This window comes from Morchella sextelata, assembly GCF_020137385.1.
Source record: "Morchella sextelata strain SCLS chromosome Unknown scls_3, whole genome shotgun sequence".
In the NCBI taxonomy this organism is placed as follows: Eukaryota; Fungi; Ascomycota; class Pezizomycetes; order Pezizales; family Morchellaceae; genus Morchella; species Morchella sextelata.
In genome coordinates, this window is record NW_025408618.1 from 1,664,603 (window position 1) to 1,684,094 (window position 19,492).

Genomic DNA, 19,492 nt, shown 5'->3' on the forward strand with positions numbered 1-19,492 from the left:
CATCCCATCACCACAACTCACTCACCCACCACAAACAGCCACCATGTCCAACCACCCCCTCGACACCGACCCGGGCTCCGAGCTGCTCGCCTCCTACGAGGCCGACTTCAAGCTCACCCAAGCCGACATCTCCCAAAAGCTCGACCAGATCCCCGACCTACAGGGCGAGCCCCGCAAGGCCGCCATCCGCGCCGCCGAGCGTGCCGTCGACGAGGCCGACGAGATCGTATGTCCGCCCACTCCCACACATAAAAGTGGAAAGAAAGAAAAAAAAAAAAAAACTAACCTAGTAAATTGCAGATTGGCCAAATGACCCTCGAGCTCTCCAACATCCCCTCCACGCTCCGCAACAAGATCAAGCCGCGGCTCCGCAACTACACGCACGACCTCGACGTCTCGCGCTCCACGCTGCTCAAGCTGTCGCAGAACAGCGACCGCGCCACGCTCTTCAACGGCCGCGGCGGCAGCGGCGCGGGGGGCAGCGGCGGCGACGCCGTCGTCGACCAGCGGCAGCAGCTGCTGAGCGGGACGGACCGCATGGAGAGGTCCTCGCAGAGGCTGAGGGACAGCCAGAGGCTGGCGAATGAGACGGAGGGCATTGGCGCGAGCATACTGGGCGATCTGTATGCGCAGAGGAGCCAGATTGAGAATACGCATAATACGCTGAATGATAGTGAGCGCTACTTGGATAGGAGTATTAAGACGCTGAGGGGGATGGCGCGTAGGTGAGATTCTATCCTTTTTTTTGGGGGGGGGGGGGCGGGCTTTGTGTGTGGAGCAGAGTGGGATTGGGGAGAGAGGGCTAATACGCTGTGTGTGTGTGTGTGGGATAGGATGGCTACAAATCGGATAATTACGATTGCGATCATAACGGTGCTTGTGTTGCTGATTATGGCGGTTATTGTGTCAAAGTTTCGTTAGGGGCGTTACAGGGTGTTTTTTGTAGGAGTTTGTCTTGTTTTATTATTAGTATTTTTTTCATCTGCTTCTGCTTCTGCTTCTGCTTTTGCTTTTCTCTATCTCTCCCCGTACGTGCGTGGGTTCTAGTAGCTCTCTAGCAGATTCGGTCCGGGATTCGAAGTGAGAAGGCGGTGACCCTGGATACTTGGTTTGACTTGATCTTAAGCTTGAGTTTGGGAGTTTTCAACAACCTTTTGTTTTCCCCTTCTTCTGTTCTGCGGGCTTGCTTTTTTTTTTGCTTGTTTGTGGATGTTTATATATTGAAAAAGAAAAGGAAACATACCAGACGGTGCTTTTTTGATTGTTTCCTTTTTTGTGATAGATATAGGCTCTACTGGATACTACAAGTATGTACCTACATGTGGGTGGGTACTTGTATAGGTTTATTTTCGGTATATACTAGTATACCGTCAACAAAAACCAATAGTGGCCCTTTTTTTTTCGTTTATAACCTCTTTAACCTTCACCTGTAATTTTTTTTATTTTATTCTTTTGATAGTGACCGTGACGTCACTTATTTGGAGATCAATAGCAATTTAATACATAACAAATGGAGCTTCGTACATCATTTCCAGAACCGGGAGACGCATTACCTACCCAGCCAGACCTTTCCCTTTTTATTTCACGGCCCACACTACACCTCACAACCCAAAGACAGACACACCACGAAAAACCCAGCCCACATTATTAGCCCGGCTGGTCAGGATCACTATCATCATCCTTCTCCATCATCTGCGTCTTCTCCAGAATCTTCTCCAGCCGCTCCTTCAGCTCGGCGAGCTTCGCCTCCTTCACGACCAGGTGGTCCTCGTCGAGATCCTCCACGATGAAGGCGTGGTGGTGGTCCTCATCGATCTTGAGGATAATGGCTTTGATTGAGGGGTCGCTGTGATGGTGGTTTGTTAGTCAGATCTGCGAGGATGGAAGGGGTAGAGAGTGGGGTGGGGTGGGGTGGGGTGGGGTGGGGTGGGGTGGGGTATAGTATAGACCATTCGACCAGGACACCTGTGGTGGAGAGAGAGAGTGTGTTAGCTATATGAGGTGCGATCAATTAAGCTTCATCAGAGAATACACATACCTTTGACCGCGCGCGGCATTTTGGTCGCGATGTATGAAATTGTGGGACGCGATTCTTGGCGGTCGCAACGCGTCAAGAGTGTTTTATCTAGAACTAGAGTGTTTTTTTCTTTGGCAGTGGCGTTACTCTTTACCTTGACTGAAGTTCGTGACCGTCGTCGTCGTCGTCGTCGGAGGTGAAATTGGGTAAGGAAGCATGTATGTGTGTGTGTGTAGTGTGTTGCTATATTTAGCCTCGACTATTAGACTGCCGAGTGATTCTAGGTGATCCCGGCCACCGCCCTAAATGGGTCAAGATCTGAGAATTATGAGGGGGGGGGGGTGTACCAACCGGTGCAACTGGCCGATCTGGGTTTGTTGCCGCATCGATCACTGACTGCAAGGTACCAGATCATTGCTGCATAAGCAGATCTCGTGATATAATGGAATGTATTGAGGCGAAAGAATATGTCAACTGTAAGTTCTATCAAATTCGGCCGGCCGCGGGCCACAGGGTATATAAAACCCCAACACAACCCAGATCCGCAGTGTAGTCTACGAGCCACGCGAGCCAGCTCGAAGTTTAGGCTCGAGCTTCTGGCCCATTGAAAACAAGCCTCACCCAAGATGGCTCAAGACTTTTGTCTTGATTCAGGATCTTAGGCTCGAACTAGGTTGTTGGACTAAATATTAATCCAGGTTTGAATTGATATTTGAAAGGCCGGCGCCAAGACGTACCGGAAAGACCTAAGCCTGTTAATGTTAACCACTGTTGCACCAAGATAGTGCTTGATTAATACAGGTGCGGCAGAGTGTTCTTGTGGAGTAAAAGAGACGCTGTGAGGTGAAGTCCGACTCTTAAGGAGATACAACTATGTGAGTGATAAATTTTTTGCCGATAGTTCCCTGATACTGTAACAATGCTCAGGACCTGAATGTGTAATGGCAATTAATGTGGCTCACGAGAGAAAGCATGCTTATTTAGGATATAGATACATGAAGTATTCTTGGCCTCAAACGGACTTCAAGATTTAGTAGCCCTCGGATATGCAAGTATCTTTCAGGCCCCACAGAAATTATTGGAGCTTGTTGGTGTTTTTTCCCCCCCCTTCTGACCAGGTAGGAAGGGCGATTGCGTAGAAATTTCTATTTCGGACGGAGCTTTGTGTGTTTATGGATTTGTGATTGTTGGTTGACAAATCTATATTGCCGATTGAGTATGATGCTTCGAGACATCTCGAGGCGACTTTCTTGCCTCGCCTCGCAAGCGAGCTTATGGACTGCGTTCAATGTTCTTAACAGGAAGGAAGTCTCGAAACCCGTTTGAAGTTTAAGTACAAGTAGCACGCCTCAACAGCCCCAGACCGGCCACAACAGAACAGGAATACTGGGAGGGGTGGTGGTGGTTGTTGGATCATGGCTACTCACTCGATACATTTTAGCATGTCTCGAGACGAGTGTTTTTTTTTTTTCTTTTTTTCTTTTTCTGTTTAATTCATTAATTGCATGCAACCTCTCGAGACGAGTCCGACTAGGTCTTCTCCCCTTCTCAAACGGCCTCGCCGAGAACATTAACCTCGCTAGACTTTAATCATGATTCGCAAAGCCTCGGCGTCATAGACACCCCCTAGCGCAAGAACGGCTAAGTGCACAACACACCAAATGAACCGGACCCGACTACATGTATGTCTTCTGTTCTAGTCACATCGTTGGTTTGGTCTACACATAAATTTTCCTGGATAGACTGGGCCATCTATGACTAAACCGGTCAGTCCACCGGATGACCGTGGTAATGGCTCGCCCGCCCATTCCCGGGCAGCGGAGCTAATGAGGCCAATAAAAGACTTCATAGGCCCGTCATGTGGACCAAGGCTTCTGATAGAGCTCCTTGGGAAAGAGCCTGTGATTATTATGGAATTGTAGTTGTTCGAGCTTATTAAATGAACGCACCTATCTGGTGAATGATTCTGGACGGCTGGACTAGAACACCCTCTTCCATTGGCCCCCTCCACGGTGGCTTCTATCCCCCTAGCACAGGCGAACTCCTGAACATAGTGCGGTACTTATTTAGTAGGATTCTAGAGAGAATCAAAGACCCAACCACTGCTGCTCGCGGAGTAGGTATATACATATATGTACACACAAGAGGGTGGCCAGTGGGTCGTGGTGGATTGTGATCGTAGGGTTAGGTATTCCCCTAGCTAGCTCACGTTGCCCTCACTCCCTTAAGTATTACTTCCCGGCCTTTGACAGTTGTGTGGGCGGGTGTAGTCTAAGGTAGACAGCTCGTCTTGCATGAACACCGAGTGGGTTGAGTCCCCATGACCATCAGTAAGTAGGTCATGGGTTCAATCCCGGGGGTGGGAGTATCTGTGGGGTGTATATCATATACCGGGAAATGTAGCCCATTATATTGCAGTACTGTATTGGGTAGATAGCCCCGCGAAGGGTATATGGCCACAGCATCACTTTTTGTAAATTTATTGCCCTTTTTTTTTTTGTTGTTTTGGAGCTTATTGGGTGGCCTGAGGGCCTAGTGATATCGATCAGAGCTCTCTCTGGCCGGCCTACAATCGTAAATTGAAATATCTTAGCTTCTCGCTCATTATTTGGCCAATTGGTCTCCCCCATCCATGGTCAGGGCTGGATGTAGTAGGATTAGGCCGGTTTATAATTACATAGCGAAACTTCTTCAGACCATATCCTTTTATAGTATAGTAGATGTAAGTACATGTAGATACTGTCCGAGTCACCCTCTTTTTGCCAAGACACAATCAATATGCAGTCGCTTTCTTCAAAGGTATTCGGTGAGTGATAGCGGTCGACCTGGTTTCTTTATACACAGCTAGCCAATTTATCGTGTCTGTACTCTGGCTCTTCCTCAGCTATGTTGTCTTCTTCAACGGTGTTCCCCTCAAGGTTAGGAGATGTAGACATTAACAGGTCAGCAGCGCGCATGCGTGCGTGTTATGTGTTGCTAGCCAGATTTACGATGGGGTTGTTTCCAGTCAAGTTGGAAAATTGACTTCGGGTACCTATGTACATGATTTTCGCAGATACAGAATTTCTCACTCGATGGGTGAGTGATTTTCCATGACCCAGTATCACAAACTCAGCTAGCCCCCACCCTCAACCGCCGACCCCACCAATGAGACTTCTCGAATTTTCACTTTCATACATAGCGGCGATTATTTGGAGTAAGCCGTTCTTTGAACTAGTGCTTTATACGTATTTCTATGTTATAGCTATCGTACACTGGCTCAGAACAGACAGGAGGTAAAGGAACAACAAAAGGGAAATCATGAAGCACCGGCCCAAAAAAAACAAGAAGCAGGAAAGGGAAGGGAAAAAAAATCATTACTATCTATCTCTATCACTCTCTATACCTTCCCCACCCTAACTACTAAAGCGCCCGCGTTCTTCGCAAGCCGCTCCGCATGCATCTTCTTGATCCACCTGAAGAGCAGTATGAACATCAGTTCCATCCTATCCCCACCATCAAAGTTAGCATTTCATACACAAAAAAACTAACCCAGGGAAAAAAGAGCAAACATACCTCTCCTTCGTCATCATTAGTAAACCCTGCACAATCAACCCCTTCATCAACTGTGGTCCAATCCCCTTGAACAGCCCCATCGGCCCTTCCTTCTCAATGATAAACTTCATCACCTCCCCAAAGCTTCTAAAGCGCTTCCTGTTCGCAGCAGGCGGCGGCCTACTCTGCAGCCCAACCTTGGCAACAATCAACGGCTGTGTCGCCAGCGTCGCCAACGACTTACTCATCGCACCGAGCAGGAACGCCTCACCGGGCGACAAGCGGTCCCGGCCCTTAAACATGACCTCCTTGAGCCTCTGGTAGCACCCGTAGGTGATTGCCGGGTTGACGACGAGCACCAACGACGCCTTGAGTCCCCTCCACAGCCCGCTCATCCCATCCTCCGCCACGACCTCCCGCCCAGTCGCCAAGAGTCCCAACGGCTCCTCGGAGGAGGGCCGCGTCTGCTGCCGGGTGGTGATGACGGCCACGGGGATGGTGAACAGCTGTGCGAGTGCGCCGGCGACGGCGCCGAGCGAGAGCTCGATCGCGGTAGACGGGTGTGCGGTGCCGCTCCGCTTGAGGTAGAAGGTGCGGACGAGCGTGTACCAGTAGAAGTATGCAAAGTTTGTTGAAGCGACGCCGAGCAGCGCGCCGGTCATGCCCGTGTAGAGGCCCTTCACGCCGGATTTGGCGGCGATCTTTGTGATTGCGTCGAGCGTCGAGCTGTAGATTTCTTCATCGGGGCTGTTTTGGGACTTGGTGTTAGAAACTGGGCTGTTATACTCTGGGGCGGAGGTTAGTTTGGGGGAACAAACTGGAGGGGTTCGGTCTTCTCGTCGGTGGGCTGGCGTTTGACTTGGACCTGGAGCTTGGTCTTGACGCTGTGATGGTTTTGTCAGTGATTCTGTCGAGGCAATTGGGGATACAACGACCTACATGTCCAATGGGTAGACAGCGGCATTCGCGAGCACAGCACCAGTAGCACCTGCGATGGCATAACCCCACGAGGGCAGTGATTCCTTGGAGAGCGACATTCTGGCTCTATATTGGTCCTTCTACACGAACGAAAGCGACTGGGAAAGGCAGGTAGACAATCAAGCAAGAGGAAACACACAGCACAGGGAACAGAAGACAGAACAGAGGAATAAGAGGAAGGGAATGCGCAAGTGAGCAAGAGGAACGGAACAGAACTGACTCTGACATGCAACACCAAGTTCAAGTAGGATGTAGACACCAGAACCGTTCCTTGTTCCCGAGCTATCCCCAAGACTTTTGCACTGTCCTGGCTTGTGCGTGATGCCTCGGTTGTTTTCGGTGATACACTGCTATCTGTGGCGCCGCCCACCTGGGATGCCGATAGGGTACGTGACGTGACGCCCAACTAACTATCGGTGTGGCGGCGCGTCGTGGCGGGGGGGGGGAAGCTTGTCAATAGGTAATCGCTGTTTCAGATCTGTAGACAACAGTACTCACCGGTATCGTTGCTGGAGTTCCCCATATTATATCTGCTGCTTCCAATTCCCATGTCATGTCATGTCACAGCACAGCAATCAATGTACTACTCGTCCTACCAGCCCGCCCCCGCGGTAGCTTCGGCCCGAGGCTTCCCCGCGCGTGGACGAAGGGCTGGTGCCGTACCGGGGGTGTCGGTGTTGAGGCTGAATGCATTCTTATTTTTCTTATTTCTTCTGGGCCTTATCTATGATGACGTTTTTTTGGGTGTGATTGTGCATGTGGGGGTTGGAAATGATCGTTTGGCCTCGTTTACGAGCGGACAAGGATCGCGTAGCTGCATATAAGAGTTGGAGGCTTTGATCTCGACTCCAAGTTAGAGACGAGACAGAAAGGCAGCTTGATAATTCCAATTTCCAAGAGAAGGAAGCTGAGGATCGAGAGATGTTGAAACTCTGCAGCCGCGAGCTGGACTAACTGCATTTTGGGCTGTTAAGCCACGTCTCTTTTCCGTTAGCGTAGAGCTACAAATACATACTGTTCACAAACAATCACTACAATACCTGTAAATTACTACATGTATTTAGAAAGAAAAATGTTAAAGTCACACGAGCGTGAGTTGGCTGAAAGGGAATACCTAAAGCTAACGCGAGAAAGAGAGAATCAATTAGTCGAAAGAGTTTATTAAAATTATATAAAAATATCTTATTTATAATTACTTAAGAGAAGAAGAAGAAAAATGCTACAAAAAACCTAAAAGTCACGCATACGAGAGAAGGAGAGAGAAGAAGAGAATCAGTTAAACTTTATCTCATTTCTATAAATAACCCTAACCCTAATTTTAGGGCTATGGGCAAAACCATAATGATAACTGCTCCCCACAAGAAACGAATTTCAAATGGGGTCACCCGGGGATGAACACAGTGCAACAAGAGGGAGAAGAAGGGGAATGGGGAACCACAGCATTATATACTGATGGGGAAGGACGCCAAGGCTAATTTTTCGCCGACTGTAGAACTGGGTAACAGCTCTGAGCACACCTGGCTAATTGGGGAAGGACGCCAAGGCTAATTTTTCGCCGACTGTAGAACTGGGTAACAGCTCTGAGCACACCTGGCTAATTGGGTTGGGCTTGGCTGAGGTGGTGTGAATATGCTAGAGAGTGTCTTTGGATACATTTAGTTACCAGAGCTTGGGCATTTGTCGTTGTCAAGAAAACTTTGTTGTCTTTTTGAATCCGGGTCAAATATTGTGAGTTGTCAAAACTACATGTAAATTAATTTCTAGCCCTGGTTATGGAATGGGATACCACACATGTACAAACAAAAGCGCTTGGCCTTATAATATAAATATACACAGAATACCAAAAATTGCCGTCGATGAGTTATGATCACTGGTGGGTTGTTTCTTGAATAGGTTTGGGAGTCGTGATTCAATGACTTGCTTGGTCACGTCATGGAAAATCACTCACCCGCTAGATCACAACCTTGATCAGTAACCGAATCTCAAACGGAGAAAAACACAACGCCCAGCCTTAAATTCTCACCCCCCACTTTTTCTCGTGCCTTTGTAACTACCAAGGTGTTTTTATCGCAAACCTTCAAATAGTCTTATGCATCTAGTGCTTGACCTTCCTAAAACCAAAGAAAGAGAAAGAAAAGCCGGGAAAGCATACCAGGACTTGACCCTTAATTCGAGCTACCAACAAAGTCTGAATTCCGGGACCCTCTCCCCCGGCCACAGACGCCGCGTCTACCAAGTCATGATACTATGGAGACTCTTCTGGTTGAAGCCTTTACTACAGTATCCATAGCCACCAGAGAGCTGCTCATGGGTCGCAGTCTGCGACACTCTCAAGCTAACAGCCACATAACTTCATGCTAAGAACCCTTACAAACACGTGTATGCACAGAGGCTTAAACATTCGAAGCTACAAGGACGTGCTTTAAAGTACATGTGGGTACCGTAGGGCTTCTTTACCTGCATGGTCCGCCTTGTGGTCGTTCCACCTCCTCGCCAATTGCAAGGAAAGGTAATGTAAATGAAAGAGGCGAAGTGGGCGTCTGTTGACTCGGGAGACCCACCTTAGCGGATAAGACTTGGCTACGTCTATATATCTGCCGATATAGTAGCTCCGTTCTTCAAAACCCAAGAGGATCTTTGCAATATAATAAGCCCTCTCGAACCAGATTGCGAAAAGCGCGTGTAGCTAGCTGGACTAAGGTTTCTGCGAGATTAGTCAGGAGTACAGATTCAAGCGATCATCCTATTTTTTAGAGTATTCCGTAGTCCACCTTCGGAATAGGATACAATTACAGTCTAATGTATGTCTGGTGGGGGTTGGGTTGTGTTAAGGTGTTGATATGTTGCAATTGGCTCTGAAACTTTGCAGATCTTAATATTTGGCCAGCGTTGTTCCCAAAATAGTAGCAGCGCCTACTGACTCGCTGGGCCCGTTCAACAATCCATGGAATTAACACTAAGGGGGATCCTATTGTTAGCCGCCATAATCGCAGTATATATTGCTGTTCCCTCAAAACGATGAGTGAAACTATTGTTTCCTGTCTCTGGCATATTAGCTCCTACCCGCCCAATGCCAGGTAATTCGAGACTCACTGACTGTGCCGGTACAGAAAAAAGCAAACCATGAATTCCTCCAACACCTCCTTCGGGGCCGATTCTGGCAACGACCTTGAAGCACAAAACAAGCCACTCCCTCTGCCGCGTACCCGTACAGTTGACATCCATCGCTGGTCGACGATCCCGGTGCCCGTAATTGAGAGATGGCCCTCGGCGCCCGACACGATCCCGAGCGACTGGCTCGGAAAGGTGACCAGTGTGCTGATATCGCTGACGCCGATACTGTTTTTGGTACTGGCCGGTTTTGCGTATAAGCTGGATGGGATGCCGGTTTCAAAGTTTGGAGAGCAGGTGATGAAGGCAGCACAGATTGTATGTTGTTTTGGTTGAATGCTGTATTGGTGGTTGCTAATTCTGTATTGATAGGGAACCACGGTATACCCAATTGTATTTGCAGCAGTCCTAGGAAAAACCTTCAAGTCCGCCGCCGGATGGCTCGTCGAACGGGGAACAACAATCCGTATGCTGTAAGTTACCCGCTGCTGCTAGATGCTGCTCCTCCAACTATCACTCGACTGGTACTAACTATGGTACTGTAACTAATGTAGCGAGCTACTAATGGGCAGCCAAAGTCTTGGCGGCGCACTCCAGTCCCATTTCACGATAATCCGCACCATAAAAACGATTCCATTGAGTCTGTTCATGCTTTTGATTTGGCTTCTTTCGCCTCTGGGAGGCCAGGCTTCGCTGCGCTTGCTCAGTACTTCTGGGATTGAGGTGGATGGTGCGATAAGGTATTTGGATACATATTGGCAGTCAACGAGGATCCAGTGGCAGACCTTTCCGATTTATGTCTATGACTCCGTGTATCAGGCTATTCTGGTGACGCACACCGAGTCCCAGCAGTCGAGTATGGATGTTTGGGGAAATGTTAAGGTTAGTTCTTAATCCTCTTGTACTCGTGGTGCAGTCCGATATAGTACAAGTGCATGTATTAACTATATATTTGGTGGATATAGATACCCAAGCTTGAGTCTCTCAACCAATCAACTTCGGATATCGACGGCTGGGTACAAGTGCCCAAGAACCAGAATCTATCCTATATCTCTCTAATCGGGGTCTCCATGGCCGGAACAGAGCTCGTCAAACAAACTTCCTCAAACTTCACGATCCAGTACACCTACTTCAACTGGGACTGCACAAAGCCCGACAATCTGACCATCTCTGACCCCTGGTTTGCCGAAATCGGAATTAACGTCACCAACACACTTAACCTCAAGGTGCAGCCATACCGATCGTCCATGTTTGTGAGAATGCCAACAGTCAGGAGGAGGGTAGGATTAACGTACCTAGATCCCGCGAGATTCCTCTACGTATCAAGAATCAACGAGGGGGACTCCGTAGACTACCCAGGTATCTCCAACATCTGGAGGTGGGTCACGACCTCGGTTTGCAACGTTACAGAGGCCCATGTCGAGGCCGAGATCAGCTGTGCTCCTAAGAACTGCTCCGTCACCAGACTGCGTCCCTACGTTACTATTGCCCAGCGCCCCGCCACCCATATGGCCCTCGACGGAACTGATGATTCAGTCATTACCGGCTTCTCCGAAACCAACCGCCAACCAACGCCGTGCGCTATACGATCTTCGCAACAGCCACCGAGCGCTTCATCCAGGACCCCGACACTGTCACGCGCATTTCAAACTACGACATTGAGCTCGCCACTGTTTCTGACGGCCTTCTAGCCAGTATCTCTTCCCTCTCGAAGGAGACCTTCGAAACCAGGTTTGGCCTTGCCTTCAACTCCTACTACACCGGGACCCTAGCACCCAGCTACATCGCCGGTACACCACCGCCATTCGATGAGTTGCCCGCCTTCAACAGTTCGAATTCGACCTACCTTACCCAGCCCTCCTTAGCAGAAAAGAGATTGTATGACGACACACTCACGGGGCCTCTGGCAATGAGGCTGCCGAGCAACCACATGTTTTTTGCGCGCGAGACGTCCACAAAATTTGTGTTTCAGGAAGAGAAGTATGTCTGCGATAAGACGTGGCTGTGGATTCTGGTAGCAACGACGGCTGTGCTGGTTATAGCGGCACATCTGGGCACGTACTTCAAGTGCATGAGTGTTGCGCCAGATATTCTGGGGAGTGTGTCGAGTTTGACGAGGGATAACCCGTATATTCCATTACCTGGGGGTGGGTGTATTCTGGAGGGAGTAGAAAGGACAAGGTTGTTAGCGGGGTTGGAGGTCAGGGTGGTTGATGTAAGGCCAAGTGAGGAGGTTGGCCATATTGCGTTGTCCTCGTTGAAGGACGGGGTGAAGCCATTGGTGAAGGGAAGATTGTATATGGACTCATGAGAAAGTATGCATGTGTATATGTGCGTGTCTGTATTGATTTACAGGTAATAATGATAATTAGAGATGTGGTGTGGTACCGGCGGGGCCGAAAAACATGTGGGTTTTTTGCACATATATTGTATTATAGTATTAAAATTAGTAGATAGATGTACTTAGGCCTGTGACCGCTGCTTTGAAGTGTTCTTTATTCAATTCTGAATACAAGTTTCTTTTTGTTGCTTACATGCATGTGCACGTTCTTGGCTTGGCTGCGTGGTATATTCATGAATTATCACTCGGCTCACAGAGATTATTTTTTTTTTGTTTATTCATTGTACTAGACCTTATGGACTGTCTATTCTATACCAAGGGCTTGGGAAAGCTTTCCTTGGGGATATCTGGCTTTCCTTTCTGACCCAAGCCTATTTTTATTCGAGTTCGGCCTATTAGGTTCGACTGTTGTGGGTGCCGGTACTTTTTCTTAGTTGCGGAGTAAATGACTTTCCAATGTATAAGATCTCCTCACCTACTTGTAAGACCCGAAAATCAAGAAGGGGGGGAAGAGAGCTTCATGATGGGATTTGAGCCCAGTGTTCCATACCCTCGAAGAGAGGACTGTTAATGTTGTGACACATTAAGTGAATATTTTGACGGCTTGATAGTGAATGAGATTGCAACAGTAAGAATCCAAGTCCTATATCTTGAGACAAGATGGTAAGGTTGATAGAGGTCGTTCTGTAAGCTGAATATGTCCTAGACAGAAAGAAAAAACCCATGATACATCGAGGATCATTTTACAATGATACCATAATCCCTGGCCAGAATTACACTTGTGCTCGTTTATTTGAAGATCCGTGGTAGACAAACATTCCCATACATCGTCACCTGTGAGGCGACCTAAAAAGTCCAAGTTGAAATACCCATCAAAGATATATATCTCCTGCTTATCTATGTGCACAGTTCCTTTTTGTGCAGGGGATTTTATATAGAACAGGGACCCTTTCCCGGTAGGTATTGAATCTGTCCGAATTGCTTCGAACCCATCGAGCCCATGAGGCATCCTTGAATAGGGAATGGCAGGGCTTCGATGGAGTAGAATCATCTCGAGGCAGTTGCCTCATTTACCTCAAAAGTCCTGATGAACCACCCTAAATTTTGCAAGTATTATGGCTTTATGGGTTTCGATTGAGTCCAGGACATTTTTATGAAGTAAGCGGAACGCCTGTCCCCTCTCACCCTCTCTGTAGGTATATCTGGGACTTTTATTTTAGCTTCTGGCGATCTTAGAGAATTTAAGCAAGTCTTTGCTTTCTTTAGGTATGTTTGGCTTGGTTTATATAAACCATATGCTGAGTAGAATAGAAAGGATGGTCTCTCCAGAACCCGCCATTATATGTTGCTGCCGATGCTGGTGACAATGACGATGGCTAAGTATATGTACCTATAATCAATTCGTGTTGGTAAATATGGTGGGAATTAGCGATATGGGTTCTGGTGACGTGGATAGTGGGTTGATGGTAAAAATAAGCCTAGGACTTATGTCCCTATCATGATGGATATTACGATGACTTTGATGGCTGATGATGTTCAGTAGTTTGGTGGTTGTGTTGGTGAGATGCGGAAGTGGAGGGGTGAGGTGAGGTGTGATGGTAAGTGGGGTGGGACATACGCTGCGCACCCTAAAGTTGGTGCTAAGAGAGTGGCTCTTGCTCACAGATCTCTTTATCCCCCCTATCAACTGATTGATCTCTCACTAAAATTGTGACCCACGAAGGGATAGCGGAGAAGGTTTCACCAGGCAAAGCTTAAAATTTCATACAAAGTTTAAGATTTTCAACTCAAGACTATGAACAGCTAAAGGATTAATTACTTAGCTGGAAGGCCCTTGAGCGACATCAAATTACGAATTCATATAGATCTACAGCGAGAGTATCCCGCAACCTCCTTGTCACGAGTGATATCTCGTGATTCGGTCAAACACTCGGTGTTTTTGTACTTAACTCATGCCCCCCGCGCCTCCCGCAAAAAATGGTTAAAAAGAGTGATCTTTTGGATCGTCTACTACTCATACCAATACACTAGTATAAGGAATACAGGACATTATATATGCAACGGAGGCGGATGGGCTAAACTCGGGGCAAATCTTAGGAGCCCGACCTTAATTCCGAGAGCTCCTAGTGTTCTCGCCATTAAATAGAATCCAACTAAATTCATAACCCAGTCTCTTCGCTGAAGAAAGACCTTGGTTTGAATAGGAAAGGAGAATGTATTCTTCGATCACAGGAGAAAGCTCCTCGCAAGATCATCTAGTTGGTAGGATAAAAAGGAATAAATATTGAATCTGGCGCTGGTAGTATTGTTCAATCAAGGAAATTTGTATCGTTACTAGAGGAAAAATCCCTAGATAGACGATTTCGTGTGCAAAGATAACCCCAAACTACTCTCCATCAGAGGAAAAGCTTGATATTCAATCTGGGTGACATCGTCGATTTTTCTTCATGGATTATCACTCGGTCACTTGGGAGTTTCGTTTGCCGATTTATGGCTTAGAGCCCAGGAAGATATATCTGATCGTGACTATCAGTCACTATAGTGTAAGTAATAACTGTTGTAAGTGACTGGGTACATATTCCAGTCTGTTATTATAAGGGTTATATAAATATAAGGCCCTTTATCCACACATATGTACATGTACTTGTAGTCAATTAAGCAACGACGTATGTATATTTTTTGCCTTGACATATTCTATCTACAAATTTCGTTGTCCGAGGTGTTTTCCTATGATTCGGCTCTTCTAGGGCTTACTTTAAACCTTTGAGTACATACACCTGGCTTGTCACGAAGATTAGGCTTTTGTATAATGTGACGTGCTGGAGACGTCAGGCAGCTGGCAAGACGACACATATGGACCAATAGTTAGAGTGCACGCGCATAGACCGCATGTGATCATGGATACGTGTTGCTTTCTCTTGACTCCGAATTCAATATACATACATATTCCCATTCTCTTCTCTCTGGGTAGCACGCGCTGATTCATAATCTTCAGAACACGGTGCAATCTTCAGCATCTTGAACCCGTCATACTGATTCGACGGGTAGAAAAAAGTCGATGAATAGGGTTTCACTGCACCGTGCACCACAGAAGCAGTCCTGGGTAACGCAAATCAAGGCGGATAATAAACACAACCCATAAGAAGTGCTACTATCTCGGACACCGTACCGTATTAATGAATTAAACAAAAAATCTCGGACACCGAGTGATGCACGATGCGCCAAGAATGCAAGACCGCCCCACATGATTATACCTGGGGTATGCATACCCGAGCTTTCCGATCTCCGGAAGAAATGCAGTCGCTTCCAGAGTAGGTACTGTGCAACAAGGAATATCAACTCCATACATGATTCTGCATCCAAGCAGACAGGAAAAGGTACTTAGGTACATAGAAATTGAGGACTATTCCGGCGCGAACCAATAAAGAAGGATAGAGCTGCGTTGGAAAAGACCAGTGGTCCTCATCTAAGCCATCGCTTAACGGCTTCTCTAATTAGGCATCAAATTGCTTGCCTGAGTTGCCTCCTTCTCCTCTGAGCAGGTAGTGGCGTGGACGCGTCGTCGTTGACTCCACAGCCACATCACTGAATCAGTGGGGGACACGGAGATTAGCCAAGCTGGGCGATAGCGCCTTGTCGAGAAGGTGGCGGCGTATCGATAGCAAAACGTCAGTGTGTCTAGCTGTTCGCTGCCAGTAAAGAACGAATAGTTAGGTACCCCAGGTTACACCGTAGCACATAGCTTGGGGCACATGAGCAGGTGGGAAACTCCTTTTACTTACGCCTCTGACACACGTAAGGAAGTACCTATTGTAAATAATATGGCAAAATACAAAAACAAAGGAAGCAGGATAAAAGAAATCAGGTTCCGGAATCAGGCCGCGGTACTTGCCTATCCCTATATCAAGACGTGATCGCATTGTTGAGCTGGTGGGCTTCGTTACCCCGCCGACAACAGTACTTTACGTTAGCGGAGCTCTCCACGGTATGCGCTACTACGCCTTGAGTGTTTGTCCGTCGACTTAAAGTCTCAAAGTCTCTTGGCTCCTCCTCCCTTGCTTTTCCTCCTCCCTCTCCCATATCCTCCTCGTTGCTTTTATTTTCACTCCTACCCTCCGCTCTTCTCGTCTCCTCTCTTCCCTTCCTCATCTCATTACTCCCGCTGCTGCTGTTACTGTTGCTGCTGCTGCTGCTGCTGCTACCAACCGAGAATAGTCGAGGCTTGTCCAGTAACCAGTTGCTTGCCTGCAACTCACCACCACTCTCCCTGACATCATTCTTCACGGACGTGTCAGAAATCGGACTCGCCACCAGCAACAAAAAAAAAAGAGTAGAATGCCTGCCAAAATTATCTTTATTGCGGCCACGGTCATTGTGGTTGCCGGAATCGTAGTATACGACAATCGCGAACATGTTTACGAGTTCGTCGACCGGACCCGTCGAAAGGTCAAAAATTCGCTACATGCTCTAGCACAAGAGATCAACCCACAAAGAGAACCTATTCCCATGACAAGCCGTGGGCCATTTTCCGAATCCTACAGGGAAAATGAGGGCGAGAAAGAAAGACCGTATAACGAGGAAAGATCCGAGGGAGGAGAAAAGTCGTTTACCAAGGGAGATGAGGCCTATGGTTTTGCCTCTTCTTCCAGCAGGGAGCAATATCACAATGGATATCATACTCCCTCAGCTCACGTCAGACATCGTGGTCAACAATTCGGTACCATGCCTGAAAATCTGGTAGTTTTTGACGCAGCAACAGAATCGTCTAGAATGTCCACTCCCCACCTCGATCCTGTATCTCGCCGCGGTTCAACCGAGACCCTTCAACTCGAGAAGCCACTTCCCCAAATGCCTGCCGAGCCTCCTGCTTTGCCACCCAAGCCCCAATCACTTGCGGTCCAGCCGTCTCTCGAGCTATCTGTGATCAGTGATCCCTTTGTCGATGTCGCAGAAGTCCAGGAGGCTACCGAGCCCATCGAACAGCAAAAGGCAGCTTCGTCCCGAACAGTTTCTTCTGGTGAAGATCAAGAGGATGTTTCTAACCCATTTGAAAGCTCTCAACCATACTGGAGCATTCATGAATGGGCCAGTGCAGCTCACACACCCTCTTCTGCTCCCAGTCTTGCTGGCAGTGCCCCGGAGGAGATTGAGCAACCCGCTGACGATATCCTAAGCGATTTCGGATCGGATGTTGAGAGCGTCGGCAGCTGGACCGAGGTCGGAAGCTCTGTCAGCGGTGACGACAACTAATTAGACTTGGTGCGCGATTCAACGCCGCCTGAATTTCTTTCTTCTTTCTACTTTTATCATTACAATTTTTAAACGGCGGGAAAAAGGCTTGTATCGATATGAAATTTGGGCAAATTATCAGCATGACAAAGACTACAAGTGTTTTGGGATACCGGGTTTTTATTCTGACATTGTCGCGGAGCTTCGGTTTGGGTTCGATTTGTTTTTGCTCTCTTGTCTTACTTTCACTCTACTCCTTGCGCTTTTCTTTTCTTCTTTCTTTCTTCGTTTTTATGGGTTTATTGATTTTGAGTTCTCATCTGATTTTTGCACAGGGGGGATCTTTAAGATTGCAACGATCTTTGATCTAAATCTTTTCTAGGGATTGGTGTTTTTCTTCTTCATTTTCACTCGGAGAATTGGGAATTGGGATCAATTTGTTTTATTTTCGGCACAAAAGATTATTCAAGGTGACCTATCAGGAGATCACGAGATGATTTTTTCTCCCTCATTTAAAAAAGACACTACCACTTCAAGTAGTTACAGCGTGCACTAAAAAGCTATCTCTATGCGAAGTAGAAGCAGGGGTGAATTAAAAATACGGTCAGAGCACCACATTCTACTTCCCCGTTACTGTTTTGGGGGGACGCATTTCAACTTGTTGGGACACAAGAGGCGTGACAGTCAAGATCAGATAATAGGGGGTTGGCTGGAACTACACATGAAGTTCTCCAGAATTTGGGGTTTTAATCTGCATCAAGGTCATGGACTTAGATCTTTTGTATCTAAGACAAATAATGCATACCCCTGGATCATGGCTTAATAGGGGCACTAGTGGGCCGATCAGTGGATCATAAGATCTCACTCGACGACAAGATGCAATGATTGGTTGTGCTTCCCTGTACAAATTTCAATTTCAATAATAACAATAATGCATGTGATTATAAAAACAAAACGCACTCAATTTCTTCTTTCACTGTCCCATGATTAAACGTGATCCCTCTACAAAAGCAAAACCACCGCTCCAAACAAAATACAAATGACTGGAGACCAAGCCACAAGGGTCTCTGCGGCGTTCTCACTTAATTTGCTGTACCTCTTCCTCAAACTCTCAGGGCTGGTAATGTTGTCTTCGTCGGCTCCGCTCTGCGCTTCAGCATCATCCACGACTTTATCGTCGGTTTCTGCGCCAACTCGGCCGTTTGCTTCATCGACGATGTCGCCAGCGTCCACGTTGTCACCAGCAGTAGCAGCATCGTCTTCAGCTGCGTCACCAGTAGCGGCTGCATCAGCTCCAGTTGCATCATCCTCACCCTCATCAACTTGCTTCTGCTGCCTTCTATCATTATCATCATCCTTATCATCACCCCTATCATCATCCTTATCATGGTCCTTATCATGGTCCTTATGATCATCTTCATGGTAATTATGATCATCGTCATGGTCATTATGATCATCGTCATGGTCCTCACGATCTTCATCATGATCCTTATCATCGTCCCTATTACCTACCCCATCGTTATCACTAATCCTCACCCCCGTGTTAACCGGCAATGCCTCCTCCTTCCTGTCCGCATCTTGCTTCTTCGTTGCACTCGCCTCCGCCGCCGCCGAAATCGCTCCTCCCAGAACATCAGACTCCTTCGCGGCGATGCTGCTCGAAAGCTTATTCAGCTCACTGGCCGGAACATCGGTCACCTTTCCCAGGACCGAAGTCTCGACACTATGTGCGATTGCTGATAGGATACCACCAACTGGACCAAGGAGTTCTTCGTAAATTTCTGGGGCAGCGAGGTCGGTCACCTGTGCTTCGACAGGAGGAGCGGGAATCAGGGAGGTGGCCAGATTAGAAACCTCAGCGCTGGGTTCGTCTTGTCTATGATAGAAAGAGGTTTAGTAGAGTGAGATACGCTCCGGACTTCTTTTTTGGTCATACCCTGTTTCGAGGATTTGAGCCGATGCAGAAGCAATGATACCAGCGAGGAAGATTTCGAAACGCATTTTCAAGTATATTGAGGGGGCTGGGTTATGGGATCGCAATACTTGAGAAGAGAGGAGACATTTAAGGAATTATGCTGAAATGCGTGTTTATACTGAGGACGTATCCTCATGATGTCAATATTCATGATATCGTAAGTACCGGAGACTTTAGTAGTAGTCGCCGGAGAAGGCAAATATTGAGCGTTACCAGATCAGCATTAGTGGTATTCTAATCTATCCAGAACTTTTTAGATATTATGGATGATTCAGTCCAATATATACCTAGTAAAGCAGTACAAGAG

General features: G+C 47.4%; 7 protein-coding genes across 7 annotated transcripts; 3 read left to right on the top strand and 4 right to left on the bottom strand.

Moving 5' to 3' along the window:
• Positions 1–43: 43 nt before the first annotated feature.
• On the top strand, positions 44–729 carry H6S33_009265 (uncharacterized protein; the record flags this gene model as incomplete). Its single annotated transcript, XM_044840641.1, has 2 exons — positions 44–226; positions 301–729. 2 exons carry the CDS (start codon positions 44–46, stop codon positions 727–729), a joined length of 612 nt encoding a protein of 203 aa, XP_044698080.1.
• A 918-nt stretch (positions 730–1,647) lies between these two features.
• On the bottom strand, positions 1,648–2,057 carry H6S33_009266 (uncharacterized protein; the record flags this gene model as incomplete). Its single annotated transcript, XM_044840643.1, has 3 exons — positions 1,648–1,846; positions 1,950–1,965; positions 2,039–2,057. 3 exons carry the CDS (start codon positions 2,055–2,057, stop codon positions 1,648–1,650), a joined length of 234 nt encoding a protein of 77 aa, XP_044698081.1.
• Positions 2,058–5,396: 3,339 nt separating this feature from the next.
• Positions 5,397–6,588, bottom strand: H6S33_009267 (uncharacterized protein; the record flags this gene model as incomplete). The annotated part of the gene is made up of 4 exons (XM_044840644.1): positions 5,397–5,502; positions 5,573–6,298; positions 6,370–6,435; positions 6,491–6,588. 4 exons carry the CDS (start codon positions 6,586–6,588, stop codon positions 5,397–5,399), a joined length of 996 nt encoding a protein of 331 aa, XP_044698082.1.
• A 3,064-nt stretch (positions 6,589–9,652) lies between these two features.
• On the top strand, positions 9,653–11,951 carry H6S33_009268 (uncharacterized protein; the record flags this gene model as incomplete). Its single annotated transcript, XM_044840645.1, has 5 exons — positions 9,653–9,958; positions 10,013–10,113; positions 10,195–10,522; positions 10,606–11,185; positions 11,242–11,951. 5 exons carry the CDS (start codon positions 9,653–9,655, stop codon positions 11,949–11,951), a joined length of 2,025 nt encoding a protein of 674 aa, XP_044698083.1.
• A 3,620-nt stretch (positions 11,952–15,571) lies between these two features.
• Positions 15,572–15,901, bottom strand: H6S33_009269 (uncharacterized protein; the record flags this gene model as incomplete). Its single annotated transcript, XM_044840646.1, has 2 exons — positions 15,572–15,670; positions 15,764–15,901. The coding sequence occupies 2 exons, from the start codon at positions 15,899–15,901 to the stop codon at positions 15,572–15,574; spliced, it is 237 nt and encodes a 78-aa protein (XP_044698084.1).
• Positions 15,902–16,316: 415 nt separating this feature from the next.
• On the top strand, positions 16,317–17,231 carry H6S33_009270 (uncharacterized protein; the record flags this gene model as incomplete). The annotated part of the gene is made up of 1 exon (XM_044840647.1): positions 16,317–17,231. The coding sequence occupies one exon, from the start codon at positions 16,317–16,319 to the stop codon at positions 17,229–17,231; it is 915 nt and encodes a 304-aa protein (XP_044698085.1).
• A 981-nt stretch (positions 17,232–18,212) lies between these two features.
• On the bottom strand, positions 18,213–19,211 carry H6S33_009271 (uncharacterized protein; the record flags this gene model as incomplete). The annotated part of the gene is made up of 2 exons (XM_044840648.1): positions 18,213–19,086; positions 19,147–19,211. The coding sequence occupies 2 exons, from the start codon at positions 19,209–19,211 to the stop codon at positions 18,213–18,215; spliced, it is 939 nt and encodes a 312-aa protein (XP_044698086.1).
• Positions 19,212–19,492: the final 281 nt, after the last annotated feature.